Below are 22,590 nucleotides of genomic sequence, written 5' to 3'. Positions count from 1 at the left end.
ACAGTATGTGTCAAGGACTTTGATATTGAAGTCTGTAATAAAAAAAAAAATTAAATCTAGGCCTATGAAAAAAAATAAAAATCAATGAAAAAGTAAAAAAGGACCATTGCGTTATTTTACAGCTAAAAAGGTTTTTATAGGTGTTTTTATTTTTGTCACCAGCAATACAGTATGTTTGCTCAGTTTTTGTTACAGTAAGTTAAGCTCCGATTTTTTTTTTTCAAGTTTCAGTGAGTTTCTTCGTGGTCTTTGTTGTCCTGTGGAAAAAAAAAAAAAAAGAAAACTTTAATCAGAAAAATATCGTGCTGATGGCACGAAAGATCCTCCAATTGAAATGCATTAGTTTAAAAAAAAAAAACGTGCTGCAAATCACGAAAATAACGAAAATAAACGTGTGCCTGCCAATTTACATAGTGAATTAAATAGATTAATAGATTAAATTACGTGACCAAATCACGAACTGCCGTGAGACTGGGTTGAAAAAGCATAAACCTGATGAGATTTGAGGTGTTTTGACTGAAATAAATTATATATAAAGTAGGCCTATGCAAATGCTGTTTCATATGCATTTAAGATAGAAATATCAAACTGAACTGAACATGATTTTTTTTTTTTTTTTTTTTTTTTTTTTTTTGACTGATGTAGAGAGTGAAACTTCCTCACATTCAAGAGACCACAACACACCCACTCCTGGATTTCCCAGAGAACACACAGCATATATGGATTTAATTAATTTTTAAATCCGGTTGTGACTCTAGCCAAATGAAATAAACAATAAAACAAAAAAAAAATAAAAAAAAAAACAAAAAAATAAATAACAACACCATGAATTAAACACAGTAACAAAGGTTTACAACAGTAACAAAAGGGCTCAGTAATTTATAGGGTCTTTCTAAAGCCACAGAGTGTTTCTCGAGGAGGATTGGGGGTCGTGATCTGTCTTGACGCCTAAGACCAGATCTGAAAGTGAAAAGAAATGTATATAAAAACTTTGATGTGTCTCACGAGCTTGGTTGGAAAGCGTCCATTATTAATGAAAGAGCTAATGGTTTTCTACTATCTCTCTGTGCCAGTATGATAATAAGAGGAACGTTATTCCCTTTGCTTTGATTACATATAAAGCACAGTGTCCTTGTTTGTCTTTGCCACAGAAGACAAACATGGTAGGCTAACTTTACTTAAAGGAATAGTTCACCTAAAACTGAAATGAAGATACTTTTGATGGGGCCTTTTAAAATCTTACACGCTATCTCTTACGGCAATTCCCTCTTTGTCATATTTTTTATGAGCCATCTCCCACGGCAATTTTGTACATATTTTAGAGGTGGATAATTCGTACGAATTCGTTACGACCAAAAAAAACAAAAAACCTCTCACTCGTACGATTTCATACGATTTGGCTAGGACCCCAGTGGACGGTTAAGTTTTAGGGGCGGGATTAAGGTGTAGGCATCATTTCGTACAAATTCATTACGAATGTGCAACTCTTAAAAAAATACGTACGATTTGACAAAAAAAATCGTATGAATTTGTACGAGTGTGGTTCGGAGTTTATAAGTTAAAACGGTAAATTGTCACAAAATATGTACGAATTGCCGTGAGATGGGGCTGGCCCGCTTTTCACTTCTCATTTGGGAGTTTGGCATGAACTCATTCTCATTCATTTTTGTTCAATGAAAAAGAGCTGCCTGGTCATTTGACTAAAACTCTCCTTTTATGTTCCAAAGAAGAAAGAATGAAAAAAAGCTAAGAAAGGTTGTTATATGATCTCTATTGACAGAAATGGAAATTATAATTTACCAGGGTATTTTACTGGGGTTAGCAATATCTGTTGCTATTACTAAGCCACCACTAAGAACACCCAAAAATATTTTCGTAAATGTAGTGTAAAATGTAGTCATTACTATAACCTGTCATATTTTGTTGATCATGGCAGCTCTGTCTCCTTGTGTTTTGTGCTTTGCGTTTTGCAAGGCAGAGGTTTTCTGCTTATCTGAGCATTTCTTCCTGTTAAACCAGTACATAAGTCTCTTTCTCTCTTGCTAAAATCTACAATATTTGCTGTGTAATTGGTGTTTGAGTAGTGTGAAACTGATCTGCGTCTGCTAAGGTCAATCCAAGAGAGCCAGCAGTCTAGATGGGACAGAGCTGCATATTTAAAACACAAGCTAAACAGTTTTTTTGTTTTTTCTTTCAGGCTACTTAAGACATCCTCTCTTATCATAGAGTTTGCCTTGAATTAGCAAAGGAAACTTTGGTTATAGATACAGTATTTGACATGTGGGTTAATGACATGCTAGAGTGTTCAAGATAATGAAAGCTTTACATGCAGGATTTATTAGAAATGTACCCCGGATTCATGCTGGATTTATTTGTTTTTGAAAAACCTTCACATCATTTTCAAGTTCAAATTTAATGACTCAGAATGCAAAGTAAAGTATACCTTGCATACTGAAAACATGTATACACATTAATCATTATTTTCAAGTAAATAAACCATTACATTTTTAAAATGTTAAATTAAAATTACGTCCACATTCATTTTGATAGTATGGAAAAGAGCAGCGTGAACATTTTGCACAGTCTTTCCTTTTCTGTTCCACTGAAGAAAGAATGTGATGGTTTGAAGCATTTTCATTTTTGGGAGGACCGTTCATTTAACAGATGCTTCACTTATTTATTTCTGTTAATAATTAGAGAATTGTTATGGAAGTGGCCAAAATTACACTACAAATAAGCAAGAATAGATTGGACAGATCTCTCTCTATTAATTTCATCCGTAGCTCTTTTTCTTCTCTGCAATTTTTCAGTGCTCCGAAAGCATGAATATCTCAGTGTATTTGGTGATATGACGTTTTCCTGTTTCCTGTTTAGAGAGCATTGACATGGAGATCTCTGGATCAGGCAGGTGTGTGTTTTGTTTTAGTGTAACAATGTGTATTTGTCTACAGTGTCATCTTGTTGCCACTAACACAGCTGTTCAGGTTACCACGGCAATAACAAGACATGCGTCATATTCATTTCCATCTTCATCTAAGGGTTGGCCACTGATTCTCACAGAAAACAATAAGCAACATGGATCCGGTCTGTCTGAATGCTCCGCTATAGACAGCCTGAATATGATAATAATACGTCAAAACAACAAATGCAAATGTAATTTAGAAATCATTTAATATGCATGCCAAGTAAGTTAATCTTGACTGTTTTCATCTGCTCATGACCTATTAAGTGGTGTGTGTGTATGCGTGTGTTCATGGTCTCTACATGTTGGCTGACAGCTTTATGGGCCCCATATGGAAGAAATGGCCCCTGAAAGCTAATGGACCCTGAGACCCTTATGCTGCCTGCCAGCTACTCACAGGAGCTGTACAAATGGGGTCTGCTGAACATCTGTTGAGTCCAACTAGTTTTGAATTCACTGAACTCATTTAAAACTTGACAGCTCTGAATTCTCGATCATTTAAATTAAAACAGTTGTGAAGTTCAGATGATTTATTCATGTACAGTGTTCACACTGTCCTAACATGGTATAACAGTGCCCTCTGCTGATGAAAATTACTGTATGACGGCAGATACGAAATGCAGACATACTGCAAGTGTTTTATCACAATTAAACACATGCACCACACATTTGATAATTTATCAAGGAATGGAAAAAAACCCTTTCCTATTAATGCAACACAAGAACTGTTGTGTTCTAGCAGTGCAGTGTGTCTGTTTCTGCTTCATTGTGATTAGATTTTTTTTTTTTTTAAACAATGTATCTACACACATAAATGTTACTTGTATTGTATTACATTAAATAACTTTCTTAGCTACTATTATGTGGATTACTTTTCTTTTATAGAGGACACCTTACACCCCTGATTATTTTTACTGTTTTTGTTGTTTATTATTAGAAAGACAAAAACAATTAAAGCAAACAGTAAAACAATTATGAACCATTAAACAATTAATAAGGAAATAAAATACACTAATATTGAAATATTGTTTAGGCCACCAAGCCTATATGATATTTTATTATTACAAATTACTTTTTTATTTGTTTATTATGCATTTTCTATTTCTTTAAAATATTGCTTTACTTTTTAAATTTGCATATCTGTTTCCACAATTTTGCTTTTGTTTTGCACTTATATATGCATGTGTATATGTGTGTGTGTGTGTGTGTGTGTGTGTGTGTGAGTATTAATATTTGTAATAGTAAAACTACACATTTACAGTTACACCATTTGAGAATACTTTTATTGACTTTTATAAACAGTAGAAGACACCGGTAATTCATAGAAAGCCACACTATCATATATCAGCAATTACATTCACAATGAATTGCATATGAATTTAAACACAAATATCTCTGACTACTAAAAGCAGTAGATAAATACATGTTAATAATGACAAAGGAGCAGATATTTTAGAGGTGATTCAGAGAGAGTTTCTGAGGATGAGCTGCACGCTGAGGCTCGAGGGCTCCTCCACCGGCTGCTGTGAAAGGTCGTTGGTTTGTGGGATGCTGTCTACAGTACAGCCCTTCACAGGACACACAGAGAAACGAGACAGCAGCGTCACAAGAATGGACTTCATCATCACCATAGCGATGTGCTTCCCCACACATGACCGCGGGCCTGATCCGAAAGGCTGAAAGAAACGACTCGGCACTGAAAGAGAGACAGAGAAAGTTATTACTTTGTTGCTGTTGCCATGGACACAAAACATACTATTTTGATTTATTAAATATTGACTTTATTACTATTATTATTAGAAAATAATAAAAAATTATAATTTTTTTGGAGTGATGGTAAATGTTTGTAAGGGCACTGAAAACTAAATATTAGATCAAATATACATAAAAATCATAAAAAATATATTATTTAAAAAAATAATAAAATTAACATGGGATCTTCCTAAAACAATCACAGAATCTTTCTTATTAATTTATTAAATACAAATATTTCATTATTTATTTGAGTGATGGCTAATAGTTTTACTATGGTAAATGTTTGTAATGGCACTGACAATGACAGAAATAAAAGACAAGAAACAAATTTCATAATGAAGACTCACATTTTTCTGGAAGTTGTCTAGACTGAACTCATTCGGTTTGTGGAAGAATTCGGATCTGTGCATCCGACCCACGTTCAGTATGATGTTTGTTCCTTTCTTCACTTTGTAGCCTTCGATGACATCATCATCCAGCGCCCGGCGCATGGTGAAGTCCACGACCGGATGGAACCGGAGCGACTCGTTGATAAAACTCTCCAGAATGTGTAACCTGGACAGATGTGAGTGCTGCAGGCTCCGACCCGCTACAAAACACAATCATAACATGAAAATCATATAATCAGACAATCACGTGAATGAAACATACACTGACTACACAATCAAAACTGAATAATTCATCCAAAAAATTCTGTCAGTATTAAATCACTTTCATGTCATTACAACCTGTTATAGAACATAATGAACTGCTTTCTTTTGGAGTCTTTCAATGAATGGAAAAGAGTTATGTAGAAGATTCTATTCATTTTTCTTGTGTACTACAGAACATTTCCAGAATACAGGTTTGAAATGATATAAGGATGAGGAAATAATTCCTTTTAAAGTACGATGACTGAATTTTGTGTCTGCTCATACCTAGGATAGTGTTTATTTCCTGCAGGATCTTTAATTCGACGTCTGGATTCTGTTTGAGCAACAGCAACATGAAGAACAGACTGATAGAGAGAGTGTCTGGAGCTGCGATCACCATCTCCAACACACACTGCCTGACGTTCTCAGTGCTCAGCTCCCCATGGCTCTAAACACAAACACACACACACACACACACACACACACACACACACACACACACGCACACACATATAAGGGGAGTAATTCTCATACATGTTTCAGAAGTGTGTTTGACATGTTGGCATGTTTCATTCACCTGAGCAAATATCAGCTCTGCTGTGAAGTTGAGCTGGTCAAATTTTTCTGCATGTGTCAGCTGAACTCTCTTCTGCTCGATCAGAGCCGCAATGGCATCTTGCAACTCCTGACTGAAACACACACACACACACACACACACACACACACACACACACACACACACACACACACACACACACACACACACACACACACACACACACACATAGACCATAAAAAACCTTTTCAAATCCTTTACAAATGTTCACAACAGAAAAACACTTTACAATTTAGTCCTAAAAGAGGTTTTTAAAGCTCTCTGGATTCTGCATTGGTCTAAGTGTTCCTTACAAAAGTATCAGATGCTATCACATTCATATACTGTACCATGGTATTTCTCCATGGTATCGCCAAAATGAGACCTCATGAACTCACGCGTCTCTCTTGTGCTTCCTGTGCAACCACCAGGCCAGTCTGAAGTACACATTAGGTTTGATTAATACGGTCTGCCAGGTGTCAAAATATTTATGAATCTTCTGAAGCAGATCATGCTCTAAAACACAGCAGCAAGAAACCAGCAATTACATTTATAATGAATCTTCAATATACTTCTCATACTAAAATTGCAATATTAATTCTATGATCACAAACAATAGAGAGAACATCAATCATGCTCTTAAGCATATTATTTAAGATTGCATAATGCCAATATAAATATATAATACTGTTCAATGGTTTAGAGCTGGTAAGATTTATTACATAACATTTATTAGACCATTTGTATTAGATAACTGATTATTAAATGTGATTTAATTGCCTTTATACTTTTAGTATATAGTATATTATAGTCTAAGTGTTTCTCAAGACTGACCATTGAGAGGGACTCCTAGAAACAGTTTGTTGGAAATGTCCACTACAATGCATCGCAGTAAGTTGAGGATGTCCACCTGTCCCTGAGCATCCATCAGGTGTGACAGATTATCCAGGTGTGAGTTTGTGGAAGTGATGCAAATCTCCAAAGTTCTCTGAAGCCCTGGACCTGTTAGAGCTGTCACACACACATACATGGCCATGCAGTTTGAATCAGCCTGTTCTCCTTCAGTACAGTATAACTTGCATTTTATAAAAAGGATGCCTACCTTTGGCATAAAAGGTGCGGACCTTCTTCCAGAGTGCCACATTTGAGTTGAATATAATGCCCTGTTCATGCATTCCGATACACTGCAGACCCAGTTTGCTCCCAAAGCGTGAGGTGTACAGAGATTTCCTCAACACATGATACACAGCAGATGACCTGTGATACACACAGCATTAGAAAGCCACATTTGAGTTCATTTATCCTGGAACATTCTGTGATATGGTGCTGGCAAATTCTGTCACTTAAATGCATTAAAAATGAGCTTAATTGTTTTCAATGTGCACTTGTAGCACACTTCAAATCTTAAAAGAGAATAATAATAATAATAATAATGAAATACACATCCACCTAATGGTAACTTAAGAGAGTAAACTTTCATGACTGTTTTTTATATTTTCTAATATCTTATAATCTAAAAAGTGTACTTTGTAATAATGCATTGTATTATTGTAAGTATTAATGTAAGTCATTATGTTTTAGTAATGTTTTGTCATACTTGAAAGTACACACTTATTTTAGATGGGTTTGACTATCATATTAAAGCATATGTAAAAAAAAAATGATTCTAATTTTAAATGTAGTGTTTTATATTTAAAGTTTATATATATATATATATATATATATATATATATATATAAATTTTAAATGTTTTGAATTTAAACGTCATCATTATAAATGTAGTGTATTATATTTAAAGTTAATATATATATATATATATATATATATATTTAAATATACTGAATTTAAACTTCATCATTATAAATGTGTAATAATAAATATGACATTATATGACATTCAAGCTCCAATAGAACTGACATTGAAATTGATTTTAGTTTACCACATATGCTTGGCAGTGTATTTGGCAGTACATTTTAATCATATTTCAGATATATAACATAAGTAATTATGAAATTACATATAAGTATGCACTCTCAATTGCACTGAATATAACAGTTGTAAATAACATGTATATACATTACATTCAGTTTGCATTCAAGTAATTTATGTTAAAGTACATCATTTCTGTAATAGGTACTCTTTTTAAAAGTATGCTAAAGTGTAATATCTTTTTCATAAGGGGTGGCATTTGTGTGTGTGAGAGAAAACGTACCTGCTGCTCAAGATGAGAGTTTCCTCACCATTGATCCAAACCCGCACAATGTCTCCGTATTTGCTGTTGTAGTAGTTGCTGGCAGTGCCGATCCCAGACCAGATGAACCGCCAGTAAGAGAGAAGAGGACCCAGACCCAGGAAGAAACAAGGACCTGAATGAAACACATTGCAGCAAACAAGTAATTGAGACAATGAGGATGTGACATGCTATAATTAATCTGAGTTTTAAACAACATTTTCTTGGAGTTTTTAGGACATCGTAAGAATTAATAATTAATGTTTTGTGTGGGGCTTTTACTTTTATTCTGAACATTTCATTATCCAATTAGAATGCGTGTCTATACTGTCTACCGAAAATATAGATAGCATAGTCATGAACAAATGCTAAAAAGGCAAAACACTGCATGATAGGAGAGGTAACCAACTAAAAACTCCTCTTTCCCATAACCATCAGTTCAAAAAAAGTATTTGTAATGGATTTGATAAAGAAAATGCTGTGTTAAATAATAAAGGACACATTTTCTAATGAACCCTACCAACCCGGTACATGGTCTTTCTCTGTCCAGTGGTGTCTGATGGCCAGCAGCAGGCAGAGTAACAGCAACAGTAGTGTGGCCATGGCTCCGCACACATAGTCTTGAGCACCGTCACTGCTGTTATGGGCTCCTTGCATCAGAAGGTCCAGAACAGCCTCACCGAGATGCACCTGCTTCATTCCGCAGGGCTGGAGAAGTTCACCTGCCATAAGAATGGATTGAGAATTACAGCTTCTTCAAGTCTGAAGCACCAGAACAGCAGACATACTCTTTTATAAGTGAGTGGTTACATGGGATTGGATCAGGATAAATAAAAAGTCAAAATAAAAACTCAGTGTAACCTTGTGTGCTACTCATGTCCTTCAGCATCAGTTTCCAAAACATTGTCATGACACGCAAACCTTCAGCTGTGCCAAACTCATCTCTGCATCATCTTTTCATCAAGACATCAAAGACTTCAGGAGATATGAGACATCTGCGGCATGACCTTGAGTCATTCTACAGGCCCTCCTGCTAAAAAAAAAAAAAAAAAAAGTAAGGCATACTAGGGGTTATTGACTTAAACCGCACCCTTAACCAATGCAGCTTGTTGAGAAGTATTATTATTATTATTTAGCAAACAAACTGACACATTTCCAAAACAAGTGGACAATAAAATAAATAAATGTGTCATCTTTTATGTTGTCACAGTGTCATTAAGTCTGGAATTTGTTTTGCGTTTGCAATATTTCCTAGCCTGTGTTTGTTTTCACGGTTATTTGATTTGTCATTTCATTCATCTATGTTGCCACTAATCACCTAATTTGCACTGTGTGTTGGAGTTCTCTCTGTTTCAGTTAAATTCAGTCCAAGCATCTGTATCTTAGGTGGCATTTGGAGATATTTACACTGACTGTTTAATGCAGCTAAGAGTTGGCATGAATGCATTTACAATGCAGTTAAAATAGCATTCATGTTTTAAATATGAACTATATTTGAATATAGAAATATGAAATGTTGCAAAATTAAGCAATACTTTATGAAATTAAAATTGCCAATAGGTAATGGCAAGTCACTGTGAGTCCACTGAATCGTTCATTCAACTGATTCATACAAAATGATTCTTTCAGAACAAATCAAGTGACTTTATAAATAAATGTCTCTATAAATGTGTCATTGAATCGTCATTGTCACTTGAATCACTGACTCACCTGATTCTTTCAAAATGCTGAATCATTCAGAAATAAAACACCACTGTGTTAAATGGAGATGCAAAGATTCTGCTGCAATTTGTTTGGAACTATTTTCATTGGCAAAATACTGAGAAGAAAAAAACAACTGCCAATATTGACAATATTATATCTAAAATGTATGTCACTTAATATTAAGTTAAACACAGCCTATTTATTCATTTGTTTATTATATACTACTGGATAAAGACATGGTATTCTACTGACTTAAACTTTATGGATGGCCACACTACCCAGAGCCCTTGTCTCAAATCCATTATTAATTATTAAATTAATTAATTTTATTATCAACATTTTTCTTGTGTTTCTTATTCAGTCTTAAAGCATCAAGATTATTTAGATATTTTATGGTTTTCATCATTCAATTTAAAACAAAAACAAATTGTTACAATGAACACAGAAGCTATTTTGTGTCTTCAGACTGCCGTCTTTGTGTGTGTCTATCAGATTCAGAGATGTTGTGAATTCATTGACCGCCCACATTCATAGCTAAAGAATTTTTGGAAATAAGCTGACATGTATAAGTGCATTTAGAGCAGATGCATGCAGCATTCCGGTATTTTCTGTTTAAAGGGAGGATCCCTCATACAGTAGTTCATGTGCCAATATGTGAATGTGTGTACCATAATTTCACAAATTCGATCTCTCACATTGGAACATCTCATCCCATATACATTGCCCCGTCTGCTGTATTAACTCCATTTTCACCATTTTCCTCACTTTGATTCTTAGTAATGATGTAGAATAATTAAATGCAGGTCAATATTTTATGGCAGCATCTTAATGGTTAAACCCCTGAGGACTAGATGTTGCTGGGTTAAGGCCCAAAGGGGGTTATTTAAACCACTGTAACCTTGAGCAAAGTGCTTAACTTCAGGTTACTCCAGGGGGACTAAAGTTGTAATGTTAGTGTAAGTTACAGTACCTTAAATATGAAACAATTGGCTAAATACCAATTAACCTACATAACTGTGTTAACAAATAAATAAATGAATAAACGTGAGTGGCCTTCACCCATGCAAAACAGGTATCAATGTGTGGCTGCTAAGGTGATTTTAGCTTGTTTAAGTGCTTGCTACAGTGTTCTGAGTAAAATATGCCCACTCTCAGGTTTCTGTGATCTGTGCTCATTTACTTCATCATTTGTGACTGATATTTCTTAGTTTCATTGACTTGTAGGGTATATTGAGCTACAGTATGTGACAACATGGAAGTGTAAGGGGGAATTTTCTTGTATGTCAGAATCTCAGGGTGGTCTTAATAAAGACTTGAGCCTCTCATAAAGGAGTTGACCTTTTGAACATGCAGCAACATCACACATTACGTATTTGGGGCTGGAATGTCTTTCTCAGAATGAAACAAGTAATCTTTAATTCACTGGAGAACAAAGTCTCCCTCTGCACATTGAAAGCAACGTCACTTAAATATGTTGTCACTTCAATAAGGTCTTTGTGGTCCTCTTTGTGGCAATTCTTCAAAAAAGTTGTTTGTCCCCTGTAGCAAAACTGTGGGCAGGAAGCCACAAGGAAAGGAATTGTGGGGACTGTCAAACTTAAATTTATAGACCATTTACATTTATGTTGCTTGCTGGTGCTTTTTTACAAAGACATCCAATATAGTGCTTAAACTGTGTTTGCGGAAACTGCATTTTGTAATAAATATTAGCTACAAAATTCAGTAAGTACAGTTTGATTTTTCATGATTATTACATTTTATTGTCTATCCACTGTATTACTTTCCTAGCCCATCACTAACTAAATTTGTGTTGATCTCTATGATGGTTGTGTGTTTAGCTCAGTGAAAGCAATGTTAGCCGTACGGCTGTTGTGGGTGGACATTTGTTCGGTTTCTCATGAGGAGTGCCAAGTGACAGATAATAACAGCAATGTTTGAGACAACGCATAGGGAGAGAAGCCAAACCACTTCCCTTTACTGAACACAGTCCAATGTCCACTCAACTGACCTCTTTGAGGTCTGAGGGCCTGTTATATAAAAGTTTTACATAAATAGCAAGTATTTATCTTTCTTTTTCTCTTAATTTTACATGATCACCCATTTGGTTGTGGTTTTGTATGCTCTTGCTTTTCATAAAAAAATAAAATAAAAAAAATCATAAAAAAAGAGACATCCTAAATACATTAAATTATGGTGTTCCACAAGGCTCTGTTTCAGGCCCTTTGTAATTCATTTTGCACATGCACTCTTTAGGAGATTTATTAAGAAACTCTGCATTTCATTGCTATATAGATGATATACAGCATTTTAGTGGATTACGTTAAGGGCAGAAATCTAGATTTGCATGTCATGTTGAATTAGTTATAGCCTAAAGTTATAGTCTACTTCTTAATAACCTCATGGTCTAGACCCTCATTATCTGTCAGGAGAGTCAGTGAACTTGAGTGAATTTGGAGTTTTAAACAGGTTTATGGTTAAGTCAGTTAGTTTTTCAAGCCAGACTTCTCTAATGCTGGCATGGTGCATTTTGTAGCTTATTCTGGCCAAGAACCACCCACTCAGACAGGAAGAGACTTACTGACTCTCAAATGTAGACTTTATAATCAGAATTTCAGAAATAATAATATTAATAATTTCACAGACATTACTTGTGAAATATACAGCTGTGCTCAAGAATATGCAATTCACTGTATTTCTAGGTGTCTTAAAATTCTGTTTTAAAGATTAATTTACACAAACCACACAAACTTTCTTAAATCCATAGATTAGTTATTCCTCAGAAATGCACACTGTAGCAGTCTGGTAAACACAATTTAATTCCCCATCTGATTTAAATAATCCCATGCACCAGCCAGCAAAAAAAAAAAAAAAAAAAAAAAAAAAAATCAGGATTATTTCCTTTTCTGAAACCTTGTATTTTCTTTTTTTTTTTTTCTTTGTGCAATATGTATCAGATGGTCTATAATTGCTCCACAGCTGTGGCCATCTATACTAACCAGTGTTGGAACATTGCTGTATAATAGAATTAACTGATTATGTTGCTGTCACGCCCCTGGATTCATTATGTTGTGTTTTCTCTCCATGTGTTCCGTGTCCCATGTTTATTGTGTCATTATGTTCAGGTGTTATTATGTCCTCATTTACATTCGCCTTATAAGTTGCATTCAGTTCAGTGTTTGGTAGTCCGGTCTCGTCGATGTGTACGTGTGTTTCTGCCTTCTCCCTATGGATTGCACCTATATGGATTATTAAAGATTTTGTATCGTTTACGTGCTTCTCTCCCGCACCACACCGTGACAGTTGCATTGTTGCTTTTTATGTAAACTAAAATGTGTTATTTTGTAATTGTACGTATCCTGATGCGTCATTTCATTTACAACAAACAATGCTGATACAAACTACCTCAAATACAGTAAAACCTTTTTTTCAAAGGTTTGAGCTAATTTAATGAACAGTTGTCAGTCAAATAATTATTAAAATCTTAAAAAAAATAAAACTCTACTCTGATACCTTGTTCCTTGCTTGCGTGATCACACAAACCCAACCAAGGAGCTTGTAGCTCAGCTTGTATGTTTTATTGGGCAATGACCTACAGCTGCAGGGTAGTGGACCACAAAACACAAAAGACAAAAAAATTAATCTTTTTTTTTTTAAATACACAAATAATCTGGCTGTGCACCATTAATACTTCATTATTATTATGATTATTTTTTATATTATATTTATATTATTATTGTACAACCAATACTGGCAGTGCCTGCCATTTCCAATTATAGCAAGTGCAAATGTATTCCACATTCATTATATAAGTATAGAAAGTGAAGACTATCTCAATGAGAGCGATGTGTTAACTGATATCAGATCAAAACCCAAATTAAAACTACAGAAGGGGGTCATGTTGCGTGATATGGGCACTGTAAGAATTGTATGTCAGGCCTTAAAATTCACAAGCAGCCTGAGTTCCCTCAAGGGTCTAGGCTGCTTTAGCTGCTGACATTTACTCACTCTGACATTTGTGAAATCACCTTGGAGCTGAAAAACTTTTTTTTTTTTTGTCTGTATTGTTCTCAGATATGGTTATACTTTCAGATTTTGTCCATTAAAATGTTTAGTATACATGCTTTGGTGTTAAATGTTTGCCAAGACCAAGATTTGAATGGTCTAATAAAAAAATAAATAAAAACACTACATATCTGAAGATGTTTGGAGACCATCTTAATAGAACTGTTTTAAGAAATTGTTTACTGAAATCTTGCAGTGGCTCTCAGTTTTCTACCACATCATTGGCTGTTGGTGTCTATGTGGATTATGCTGGTCAGCCCACGGTCATGCTGAAGAATGAACTCTACTGCATATAAATCAGGTGACTGCACAAGTGGGGGGTTCTTCTCCAGCGCATCAGGATGGTACAAAGCTGAGCAACCCTCAGATACACACAGACTCAACTTGAAACAAGGACTTCGATTGTCTTCTCGCATCCAGAGACTGTCCCCTATTGGGGGAATATTCTAGACTTTTATTATTCAGCTTTACTTTTGAAAGTGTTGAGTTAATTGTGTTTCGCGGTTTCTGAACACTTTTTTGAAATTCTGAATTAAAGTCAGAATGCTGGATCCACTGGCTGAGTTGAGAAGAACCGGAGGCTTTAGGCAGTGTGGTGGCCGGTTGTCCTGGCAGGTGCGTTGGATCTTGTACAGCGTGTGTGTGCTGACGGTAATAAACTGTGCCGGCCTGGTTCTGCTCCTGGTTCAGCAGAGAGAGCTGTGGGCTCATCTGACAGAGGTGGAGAGACAGATAGTGGAGATTTCTCAGAGCTCCGTGGTGGAGTTCATGACACAGGTGAACGAAGATGAGGCTGAGTATCAATACTCCAGAAACAAACGCAGCCGGCAGCATCGAGGGACACGACCCTTTGAGGAGCACGAGGGGAGTGTGGGAGAGGAAGTTTTGGGAGATTTCCAGTATCAGTATCCTCAGACACATGGGCCGGTTTACCAGCACAAAACAGAAGAGCAGGATGGAATGATGACAATGATGACATACTCCATGGTTCCAGTAAGAAACTCATACTGACATGATTGATTTATTTGTGCAGATTGCACAATTAATTTAATTCTTCCAAAGCAAACTATGGATAAAAGTGAACAGTATCAACTGTAGTTTACACCAAGAGTGCTTTCCATATATATATTTTTTTTTTTAAATAGATAACCCTGATAGCTGTATAATGTTATATACCCAATATTAAGCATTTTATATTTATTTTTTTCAGCAAGGTTCTTTATTTCACAACTTTAACTAGTTGAATTGTATTGTGTCTGAATTTCCTAATAGATGGATTTTTATTTTCTTAAATAGTATATACGTTTTACATTTTATCATACGCTGTAAGAAAAAAGAAAATCCTTTAAAAAGTCTGTTATAAATGTCCGTAGAAATGTCTGTAAACTCAATATTATACATTTACATAACATTAAACTCAACATTATTTTAGAAGCTTACAGACATTTCTAACCCTAACACAACAGAATGCAATGTGCAATTCAAAATATAGGTAAAACACTTGTGAAAAAGATCAATATGGAAAATTCCTTCACATCAACATTACTTTCTAAGAGTGTAATGAGAAAAAAAAATCTATATGGTTTCTCTGTTATCTGTAGATAATTCTTCTATTCACAAATTAAAAGTAAATGCTTTTTAGTTTTGCTCCAGTGGTTACATAATGGGATTCATCTAGAACATTTTTCAACACAGTTCTGCAACAACTTGAGTACAAATATATGTTGCAGGTTAAAATTCTTCTGGATATTTGCAACAGTACTAAGGGAGTCTGTCTGACTGGTGAGTATTAGGATCTATTGGACCATTTTTTTTACACAACTTCCTATCTCCAGAATCGATTGTCTCCATGTTTACAGCTTGGTTTGATTTCGACTTTCACAGGGCCACCAGGACCACCAGGACCACCAGGACTTCCAGGTAGGAAATTAATTATTTTAATGTTGTTCATTGGTTATATTCTACCACAAGGAAAAAGATGGATGGATGAATTAATAAAGTAATTAATTAAATACTACAAAAGCATTTTGCATAAATGAAAAGCAGTACAAAAATATTATCAGGAACTATAAATCTTTCAGCTTTATTATATATATATATATATATATATATATATATATATATATATATATATATATATATATATATATTCTTTGCATTGTGGTAATGAAAATTGGAAGAGAGTTGTAATGTAATAAAAAGTGCCTTTTTCTTTTGCAGTTGTCCTTTATTATGTGTATTTTTTCTTCTTCTGATTGTGTAGTGAAGTACAGTATGACAGTACAAGATTTACATGAAAATACTATTTAAAATACTAGTATCAGAATTTTACATTTAATACAGTGTGCTACATAAATAAATTTGCTAGCAATTTTCAGTGTAGAGTTCCAAATAATGTGTCACTCAAATAATCTTACTTTATGGAATTCCAGGCTTGCCGGGTGTGGACGGAATGCCGGGGTATAATGGAACAGATGGAATTCCAGGGTTGCCAGGAGAGCCTGGAGCACATGGAAAACGAGGAAAAAGAGGTCAGCTACTGTATATGCAAAATGTGGAAAATCCATCCATCATGCACATGAATGAATATGGTCAAAAAAGTCTTCTGAAAGAAAATGTCCTCCTTTCAAACCTCTTCTCAAAAATTCGGCTGCTTTCTATGGCTTTTATCATCCACTAAGGAAGAGGAGAGGGGAATTTTATCCTGCTTCAGTCACATAGCAGGATTCAGAGAGATTTCGAGATCTCCCACTGAATAAAGCAGAACTCATGATTACAGCTGACTGACTGCTCTGTTCTGAAAGCACAAGAGCCCACAGACATTCTAGAAGTGTCATTCAGCAAATCAGTTTTTAAGAAACCGAATAAAATTCTTTGTACTGTGGTGGAGAAATGACCAGACAACATTAGAATAAGTTTCATGATGATTCTATACTTTAAGTTCCACACACAATTGATTGTTTATTGACAGTTCTTGCATCATAATGCAGTGTTTACCTGGCTAGGTAACAATGTTACAAGCGTTTAGAACCAACAAACACCCAGAACACCATAGCAACCACCAAGAACATCACCTAGAAACCAACCACACTCATTTTTGTTCAGAAAATGTATCTATATATTTGTCTTGTTGGTAACTCTTTATTTTAAGGCGTAGTTACACATAGTAATAATAGCAAATTATTATTAGTAGTAAAAGACAGTGGAAAATTACAAGCAACTAACCCTAAACCAAACCCTAATCTTACCCCTATAGTGTGTGTAGTTAATTATTATTACTCAGTGTTTATTTGGGTAATTACTAAAATAAAACATAACTGTAACATTTATTACATGACTATAATATAATAACCGGCTCTGAATGATTTGAGAACTGTGCTGCATGGAGCTGTCAGTGAATGATTTTTTGCTTCTTTGTACCCGTGTGCAGGTCCTCCAGGTGAGAAGGGTGAGCCTGGTGAGAGAGGAGAGCAAGGATATCCTGGACCCTCAGGACCCCCTGGAGAACAGGGTGAACCTTCAAATGATGTCATAGTAGAGGGTAAAGATAAGTTCTGTTTTTATTGGTGAAAGAAAAAAAAAAGTGAATAGGCAATTTCTAAGCAGTAAGGTATATGTGGATGTTGGAATATAGTCACAGTTAAAGGGTCATATTTCTTCTGCTTTAATTTGCAGGTCCACCTGGTCCAATTGGGCCCCCTGGCCTCCCTGGTCCACCTGGCCTTCCAGGGCCTCCCGGGCCTCAGGGGCCACCAAGACACAGGAGCCACAGAGCACATCTCCACATGGGGAAGGAGTCTGTGGGTAAGTTAAAAATGGCTAAAATGATAAACTGTGCTTATAAATGTTTCAAAATTACCCCATGATCATAAAACAAAACTATTTTCTTTCTTCAAATAATTTAAGAAATTATGAAAATGTATAATTGTATGTACGCTACATACAACTTATTATTGTATTACATTTTTTTAAAACTATATTACATAAATTATTATTTGTATTACAGGAATGAGAATTACAACTAAAAAAAAAAAAAACAAAACACACAAACAACATACAACTAGCAACAATACCAATAACTTAAATTTTTTTTTTTTACAAAATATTTTAATTTTAATATAATTTTCAGTAATTAAATTATACTATATAAGTTCTCTCTCTCTCTTGATTCGGATGCAAAACAAAAATTGGGTATAGTGACCTTTCCCCATAAGACACATCATAACATATAATATGTGTAATCTCATTGTTTATCTGTAGGTCACCTTAATTCAGTCCCAAATGATGACATCATCAGCCAGAAAATGGTATCACGGAAGATAAACGGTACCAACTAGAGCAATGTATTAGTTGTTCTACATTGAACTACAGCCTTTATTAAACTTTACCTTTGAGAGTGTGATTGTGTTTGGCAGACTGTGTCATAAAGTCAGTGCAGAACCCAAGACATCTGATGAAAATGAGCAGCACGTTTGGAGCGTGGATGATGGACACTGCTGCTCATGACAATGAGAAGATCTGGGTAGCAGAACATTTCTCAGGTACTGAAGAGAGAACAAACACTCTTCAATACAGCATATAAACCCTGCGTTTAAACTCTCCATTCATTTGAAAGTATTAACTGTAATCAAAATGTTTAATCTTTAGTATTTGACACTGTGCAATAAATGCTGTCATAGAGCACCTTGTATTGAACCTGGAACATTGCTTCTAAGATTTTCCCTATTTCATGTTCACAAATTTATTAGGACGTATCATAAAGGAGTACAACAGTATCGCAGCATTCCAGAACAGCAGCAATGAATCCATTGATGTACAGAAATTTTTCCAAGGTTGTGGCCACGCTGTACATAACGGCTCCATATTCTACCACATCGCTGGAACTTCCATTATTGCCAAGTATGTCTGAAGATAGCATGGGCAGATCCCCTTGATAATATCAAGATTATAAATCATTTAATTGAGCCAAAAAATTTAAATTCTGTCATTACATCACTCCAAACATATGGAGGACTAGAAGTGCAAAATGGTCACTGGAGCGGTATCCTTTCAGAAGGTATATATGTGATACTGAAATGTACATTTTGAAGCACTAATATGTAACTATCTGGGGTAAATTTACTTTTACCTTAGGATACCAGCCTAGTGACAACGTAGTGCCTCTTTTTTAAAGTGTAAAACATAGTGTAAACAAACTTTGTTATTCCTGTTTAAATTATAATGCAAATTACTTACACATAACTATTTTTAGTTACCCATTTAATTACTCATTTTTTTAATCACTGCATTTAAAAAAAGTTGTAAAAAATAAAATAATAATATACACACACACACATTACTAACTCATTTTTAAATCACACTAAAAAAAAAACTGTTCTAGTACCTTTCTACAAAAAGTTTTATTTTCTTACTCATTACTAACTTTAAAAATCAATTAAAAAAAAAAAAAAAAAAAATTTCTTAGTGATAGTTCAGCCTAAGAAATGTAGCTGTACAATTCACATGTGCAACTAATGAACTTTCAGCTGAATTTTAAAATATTTCTCTTTGACACACAATGGCTGACAGTCATTCATAGGGAATCTTCCTCTCAGCCATAGTTCTCAAATCTTATTAGCAATTCAATTCACACATGGCATGTCATTGCGAGGGGAACTATGGCAGAGGGGAAGATTCCTTTTGAATGACTGTCAGCCATTGTTAAGCTGCAACAATCCTTGTTAAAAATGAACACTTTGAACAAAACCTCACCGTTTGTGTTCCAAAGGAAGAATGAAAGTCCTTTCCTAAGTTTATCTGAAAGAATACTTAATGTTCTTGTAACACATGCTGTCAATTCTCCAATATTCCCAGGTTTGACCTCCAGACGAAGATCTTACACATGCTGACCATTGAAAATGCTTTCTATCACAATAAGTCCTACCTTCTTGAGAACTCAAAGACCTATTTCAAATTGGCAGTGGATGAGAACGGTATGTGGATCATATTTGCCTCCAACACTGACGACAACATAATGGTGGCACGACTGGATGAGAAAACTTTCTCCGTCACCACATACATCAACGCCACCTACCCCAGGACCAAGGTCGGTAATGCATTTATCGCCTGTGGTATCCTCTATGTCACGGATACTAAAGACACAAAAGTGACGTACGGCTTTGACCTCCTGAAAGAGAAGCCTATTAGTGTCAGTTTAGATCTGAGGGCACCTGGAGGGGTTCTGTCCATGATCTCATACAATCCCAGAGACAAACATCTCTACATATGGGACAGCAGCTACGTCAAGTCATACCAAGTACAGTTCCACTCAGATGAATAATCAAAAATCAATGACATAATTGCAATAGTTTGTGGTTTTTTTTGTTACGTTCATGTATATTTATAAGCAAATAACCAATGCTTCAGTTGCTACCTATATATTTCATTTTTTTTGAGTGGATGATAGATCAAGAACTAAATTGTCTATCTAGTGATATTTGCATTACATATTTGGACACTTGTGCCACCCTTAAAGGGATAGTTCACCCAAAAATGAAAATGTGATGTTTATTTGCTTACCCCCAGGGCATCCAAGATGTAGGTGACTTTGTTTCTTCAGTAGAACACAAACCAAGATTTTTAACTCAAACCGTTGTAGTCTTTCAGTCATATAATAGAAGTGAATGGCAATCACGGCTTTGAGAGTCAAAAGTGTTTAGACACGAAACGATCAGTCTGCGCAAGAAACAGAACAGTATTTATATATATTATTTTTTTTTTTTACCTCTGATTCACTGCAATGTCCAAACTGTCCTGAGCGCATTCTTGTCTTCTTCTTCAGACGGTGTCTTCTTTTTCTTCTTCTTGCTTTACGGCGGATCACAGACTTATAAGTGCATTACCGCCACCTATCTCTCAAATGGACCACTGACCCTCATAATTGATATTGTAGATAGAGTATCAATGGTCCATTTTAGAGATAGCTGGCAGTAATGCACTTATAAGTCTGTGATCCGCCGTAAAGCAAGAAGACGACGACGACGCATCATGGGCCGGCTGTTGAGAATGCACTCAGGACAGTTTGGACATTGCGGCGAATCAGAGGTAAAAAAAAATATATATATACTGTTCAGTTTCTTGCACAGACCGATCGTTTTGTGTCTTTACACCTCAGTTTATCGTCATGAGCCGCAGGGTTTAATTTGGTTTTGTCTGTGTATGTTTTTTGACTCTCAAAGCTGTGATTCCCATTCACTTCCATTATATGACTGACAGACAGAGTTCAAATTTTTTGTTTGTGTTCTACTGAAGAAACAAAGTCACCTAGATCTTGGATGCCCTGGGGATAAGCAGATAAACATCAAAATTTCATTTTTTGGTGAACTATCACTTTAAGTTAAGGTGAACTTTTTTTTTGTTGACTTCATGTTATAGATATTGTATTAGACTGCTAGTATGTATAAGACACAAAATATATTTGCCAAGTGTTGTTTAATTTACATTGCACACGTTTATGTAGCTACAAATGCTTGGAAATCCTGAAATAAACCCTGAAACATTTTAATATAAAGAAGTGGAGTTGAAACAGTAAAAGTGAAATGATTTAATTCAAATAAAAAGAATTTATTCAACTTACAAAGGTAAAACTTTGACCATGACAGAACTACCTGTTCCTTCAGAAATATCAACCAGTGTTTTTGGGGTTTGCATTTTCACACACGCAGACAGATCAGGCTTTTCAATAAATACACATCAGACCATCGGTTGAACATTTAAAATACGCACAGTTGACATGGTGCCCAGCAAATCAGACAGAAACACAAATATGATTTTAATAAATATCACATACATCAAACTAAATATACAACTATTCCAGCAGTTATGCTAAAATCAAAATATAAACTAAAAGCGTTATTGTGTTTGTACAAGCTATTGTCGTAAATCATTTTTATATTTATATATATATATATTTATTCATTTAAAACTATTTCCACTTTTTACTACTCGGCCACAAACAGCCAGACATTCATTTGTAAATAACAGTTTCCTCTAATAGAGCTTTTATCACTTGTAACGTAATCACTTGTTATTGTTTCCCCAGATCTGAGTGCAAATACTTAGAATAGATAAAACATGAAAAAATAAATATATAAATAAATAAAACAAAACCTATTCAGTGTTGCACTTTGTCCCAGACATCTAAAACGGAAGTTACATTCCTAAAATTAAATATAAATACAAGAATTTGTAGAAGAACAAACGAAACTAAAACGAGCAAACAAACAAACAAATATTTTGTGCAAAAACGAAACGTTTTCTGTTCAAAGTGAGAATTTCTGGGCTTGAGAGATGAAAAGGTCAAAAACGTCATTTCCAGGAGCAAGCATCATCATCTTGCATGGAATGTTTAGCTGTTTGGCTGCTACAGAAACAAGCGTGTCAGCAGCGTGTGCGTGTGGAAGGGAGGGGGTGTGTCTCTGGGGCCACGGCGCAATCGCCGGGCCGCCAGGGTACTCTGCCATTTTTACACTCTGCACATACATTAGCAGCCAAGGAGAAAACGTACAGTAAAAACATAATCCAACAACTGGACTTACACTGATATCAGAAGCACAGTGCTGGTATTTAGATGCTAAAATGGGCACAAAATGAAGACACACACACATACACA

General features: G+C 35.1%; 3 protein-coding genes across 4 annotated transcripts in view; 1 reads left to right on the top strand and 2 right to left on the bottom strand.

Moving 5' to 3' along the window:
* Positions 1-4,216: 4,216 nt before the first annotated feature.
* On the bottom strand, positions 4,217-17,406 carry LOC109072133 (ovarian aromatase). 2 transcript variants are annotated; one of them, XM_042774960.1, is made up of 12 exons: positions 17,361-17,406; positions 16,358-16,441; positions 9,036-9,207; positions 8,699-8,896; positions 8,163-8,310; positions 7,047-7,204; positions 6,779-6,955; positions 6,343-6,460; positions 5,927-6,038; positions 5,635-5,797; positions 5,065-5,306; positions 4,217-4,659 (listed from the first exon to the last, which is right to left on the bottom strand). In XM_042774960.1, exons 3-12 carry the CDS (start codon positions 9,082-9,084, stop codon positions 4,426-4,428), a joined length of 1,599 nt encoding a protein of 532 aa, XP_042630894.1. In that variant the 5' UTR covers positions 9,085-9,207; positions 16,358-16,441; positions 17,361-17,406; the 3' UTR covers positions 4,217-4,425. The 2 variants fall into 2 exon arrangements, with proteins under 2 accessions (XP_042630894.1, XP_042630895.1); XM_042774961.1 differs by lacking the exons at positions 9,036-9,207; positions 16,358-16,441; positions 17,361-17,406 and having other exon boundaries at positions 8,699-9,013.
* LOC109074701 (gliomedin-like) lies at positions 14,282-20,618 on the top strand. Its single transcript, XM_042774959.1, has 10 exons — positions 14,282-14,933; positions 15,671-15,722; positions 15,825-15,860; positions 16,373-16,471; positions 17,371-17,481; positions 17,616-17,744; positions 18,201-18,266; positions 18,356-18,481; positions 18,689-18,839; positions 19,794-20,618. Exons 1-10 carry the CDS (start codon positions 14,484-14,486, stop codon positions 20,257-20,259), a joined length of 1,686 nt encoding a protein of 561 aa, XP_042630893.1. The 5' UTR covers positions 14,282-14,483; the 3' UTR covers positions 20,260-20,618.
* Positions 20,619-21,507: 889 nt separating this feature from the next.
* The window catches only part of LOC109110544 (dmX-like protein 2), a 78,970-nt gene continuing 77,887 nt past the window's right edge, over positions 21,508-22,590 (bottom strand). The window contains 1 exon segment of the mRNA XM_042774962.1: positions 21,508-22,590. This exon segment is cut by the window's right edge and continues 513 nt beyond it. The gene's annotated coding sequence lies outside the window, so the exon portion shown is untranslated.

Source organism: Cyprinus carpio, chromosome A18 (genome assembly GCF_018340385.1).
Source record: "Cyprinus carpio isolate SPL01 chromosome A18, ASM1834038v1, whole genome shotgun sequence".
Taxonomy (NCBI): Eukaryota; Metazoa; Chordata; class Actinopteri; order Cypriniformes; family Cyprinidae; genus Cyprinus; species Cyprinus carpio.
This window is presented reverse-complemented; position numbering and strand designations above follow the sequence as displayed.